This window comes from Olea europaea, chromosome 6 (assembly GCF_002742605.1).
Source record: "Olea europaea var. sylvestris chromosome 6, O_europaea_v1, whole genome shotgun sequence".
NCBI classification, from domain to species: domain Eukaryota; kingdom Viridiplantae; phylum Streptophyta; class Magnoliopsida; order Lamiales; family Oleaceae; genus Olea; species Olea europaea.
This window is the reverse complement of record NC_036242.1, coordinates 4,261,684-4,265,824: the sequence shown is the minus strand read 5'-3', so window position 1 is coordinate 4,265,824 and position 4,141 is coordinate 4,261,684. Positions and strand designations below refer to the sequence as shown.

Below are 4,141 nucleotides of genomic sequence, written 5' to 3'. Positions count from 1 at the left end.
AAATTCCGTTAAATTTTTTATCAAAAGTTTTATTAAACAAAGTTTAGTCAATCATGCTACCCAAACAGCCTCAATGAAAAGGTTAAAAAATGGGGGGACATTTTGCCCAATTTCATTGGACAGTTTGGGAAAAAATTTATTCACACAGGTGCAGACAACTCAACACCTATTTGCAGTCCCTGTTTGAGCAGCATTATTGAAGTTTAATCACAACGTGTGGTACAAGTGTGACGATTTTGCCTACATGGACGTCTGCGATTAAGAATTTTAATTATGCTTTTTAGCCCTAGCTGTTACCCAATTCCCTCTGCTTATTTAATAAGCAAAATCTTTTAGAGTCAACCAAATCATCAAAGATTATGAAATATGCCTACCCTTCCTCTTCCTAGAGGTCAAACTATTAATTAACCAATTATTCCATTTTTTTCTAACTATATTTTATAATAAAAAAAATTATTTTCAAACATTATTTTGGAATAATATTTTTCACAATTTTAATGTCCATGTTTTGGGGACAAATTAATAATCAAAAGTAATATTTTATCGACATTAAAAAAATAAAATGTTAAACTAATCAATGAAGCCATCACTATTAGCATGTTTATTATAATAAATGAAGTTCAGTAATCAATTATTTATGAAATAATTGAATTTTATAAGTTCAAATTATTGGGAGATTGAAATTATTTCTGTCCAATGGGATCTAACCTAATTAATTAAAAATTCCTTGGCATTATCAGTAATTAGCTTCTAAAAAACAACACAAATGACAAAATTAATACCATAAACCACAAATTGCCTGAGAACTCTCACTTCTATTCAGAGAATGTTCTAACATGAGAGATGGCTACCGTCTTAACATCTAATGACTGTCATCTTCAAATTTATAGTATTCTGAGTGCGTTATTTACGCGATAAAAGTGCGCTAACAACGACGGAGTATTTAGTCGACGACATTATTACTTGAAAAAGATGAAATTTACTTACTAATGAAGCCTTAATGAGATTTTATGGGAGACAACTTCAAGATCACTTTAAACACTAAGAATAAAACTAGGATTTTATGCTGTCTCTAACTTTTTTTAAATTAACCAAGTATTTAGTCTAATTAACTAGGGTTAATTATAGAATTATAAGTTACCTAGTCAATAGGGATTAAAACATTTAAGTAAAATTTCTTTACTATGCTTGAAAATGATTGCTTTCATCAATGATGCTAGCACAATTAAAAAATATTATGAAATATATAAATTAAAAGGCATACTTAATATACTGATAGTATCATTTAAAGGAAGAAAATAGTGTTATCAAGGAAGAAAAGGAAGGAGCTAAAGCACTTTCCTTGGTCCATATCATGTCTACTCAATACCCCATTCTCATGATTTGATTTCCACTTAAATTTTGCTCATTTTCAATTATATCTTCTCCATCAAGAAGAATTCACCAGAGGGAAAACAAAAATCCAAGGGACGATGTCGTCGAATGATCAGGGAGAAGGATCTTCATCAAGATCAGTTTCTGCATCTGCTGATAACCATCATCCACATCAGCAGCAGCAGCAGCAACAACAACCAGCTCAATTGAGTCGATATGAATCCCAAAAACGTCGTGACTGGAACACTTTTGGACAGTATTTAAGGAATCAGAGGCCTCCTGTGGCTTTACCCCAGTGTAGTTATAATCATGTACTAGATTTCCTTCGATACCTCGACCAATTCGGGAAAACTAAGGTACATGTACAAGGTTGTGTCTTTTTTGGACAGGTTGAGCCCGCAGGGCCTTGTACTTGTCCCCTTAGGCAAGCATGGGGTAGCCTCGATGCCCTTATCGGACGTCTCCGGGCTGCTTACGAAGAGAACGGAGGCCTACCAGAGACTAATCCTTTCGCTAGTGGCACTATACGCGTTTATCTACGCGAAGTAAGGGACTCCCAGGCGAAGGCGCGGGGAATCCCGTACAAAAAGAAGAAGAAGAAGAAGAGGAATCAAATGAAGGGCACCATTAATGAAGGCACATCCTCCAGCATTCAGATGTAATACTCCCTTCTATATTGCTTTTTGAAGAATGGTGATTGATTAAATTTCCATATTTTGCTGCTTTTATCTTGAATTTCTACCTCATAAATGTAGTAATATTTACTTTTCATGAAGAGATATATATATATATGTGGATCAAAATGTTTGATATATTTACTCTTTTTCTCGTGTTAATTAGATATATCATGGATCATTATTTGAAATCAAAATCCCCAAACAAATAGAAGAATTTATTCAATAATCCAACTGTGGGTATCTTATATCTTCTGTTGAACCCTAATTTAGTCCTCTTAAACCCTAATTTTCATACTCTCTTCCAAGTAAGTACAGAAACTCAATATATTTAAGGTTATGGCATATTACGCCACGCGCACGCACTCGCACTCTTTCTTCAAGAAATTGTGCAATGATAGATTTTTATATTTATTTTTTGAATTTAATATTTCTTAGATATATATATCTATAATGTTTACCTTTTGTCCAATGTTTTATCTTTTGGGATTATCTTCTGTTGAACCCTAATTTAGTCCTCTTAAACCCTAATTTTCATACTCTCTTCCAAGTAAGTACAGAAACTCAATATATTGAAGGTTATGGCATATTACGCCACGCGCACGCACTCGCACTCTTTCTTCAAGAAATTATGCAATGATAGATTTTTATATTTATTTTTTGAATTTAATATTTCTTAGATATATATATAAATATTTATAATGTTAACCTTTTGTCCAATGTTTTATCTTCTGGGATTCTGCACCATCTTGTGCTTAATGTCCTCTAGTTGCTTATTTTTTCTGTGATTCAGTATTTAAAAATGCTCCTTTGTCTCTTCCACAATATGAGGAAATTCTGTTTTCACATCCATCAAATAGCACTGCCTTATAGAATTAGGCCCTTCTTAATTAGTTGATTTAATCACATGACAGTATATATATATATTGCTGAATCATTAAATACATGAGACTTATCATTAACTTATTTATTAATTAAATGTCGTGTCATGTTACCAGTGCTTAACATAAGTTAGGCACCGATACTTAGAAGATCATTTTCGTATATATATATATATACACTAAAACTAGATTAGTAATATTGGGATATTATGACTTGTCTTGCTGGAAACTATTGATCATATGAGAAAAAGTACAAAATATAACCCTATTATTACCATAGACAATGTTATCTTTTACCTTAAATCTTTGTTCTATTCAAATTTTTTACCTGAAATCTCATTTCAAATCTGCACAGGGATATATACTTGCATACATATTTCTAAAATTATGTGCATATATTTTCATCTTTTTTACAATTTCTTGTGCTTGTATACATATAATTGGAGCCAAACTAGTAGAGGATCTCAATTTATATAGGTTAGCATGCATATATCTAAAAGGGCAGGTGGATGGACCCTTGGGTTTAATTAGTTAGAATTAGAATTATTAACATATCATTTTCATGGGATTAGTGTTTTTTTTTTTTTTTTTATGTTTTTAAAAATTATTTTTTTATTTGCGTTTTTGCTGTACAAAATTTATATATTCTATTTGAAAAATGCATCTCTTATTCCCATGATCTCATGTAAATTAGCACCTTTGTATTGAAAAACATGCCATAAAACTCCATCTTATATATATCAAGCCACATTTTTTTATCATTACAAAAGTAATTAGTATATTTTACTAAAATTACTCCAAAAAATTAGTTCGGCAACAAAACCACGCATACTTACATATTAGTCATATAATTAGTCGATTATGTTGTTTTTGCGAAATGGCATTATTCGATCAATGGTCATAATTTAGTTCTATATTGTAATTTTATTTCAAATTTGGTGTGTTATTTTCTTCAGTATGTGTGTGTATATATATCTTTCTTAATTATATTTATGATTTTATTTTAGATTTTTGTTATCTAAAAATTCAATAATATCATGCCCATGCTTGGTACCACCACTTAGGACCATTGGATTCCTTGTTGGCCACATCAAATTATGATATGATTTGATTGTATCTGCATTTCCATTGACAAATTAAGGAAAACTTTTCTTCAACTTAAAGAGAAACACCAAGTTTATTTCTTTCATTTAATCTTGGCATTTAATGTAT

General features: G+C 31.0%; 1 protein-coding gene across 1 annotated transcript; it reads left to right on the top strand.

The window, feature by feature from the left end:
• Positions 1-1,299: 1,299 nt before the first annotated feature.
• LOC111396452 (protein LIGHT-DEPENDENT SHORT HYPOCOTYLS 10-like) lies at positions 1,300-2,197 on the top strand. Its single transcript, XM_023022886.1, has one exon. The coding sequence runs from the start codon at positions 1,473-1,475 to the stop codon at positions 2,034-2,036; it is 564 nt and encodes a 187-aa protein (XP_022878654.1). The 5' UTR covers positions 1,300-1,472; the 3' UTR covers positions 2,037-2,197.
• The last annotated feature ends 1,944 nt before the right edge of the window (positions 2,198-4,141 follow it).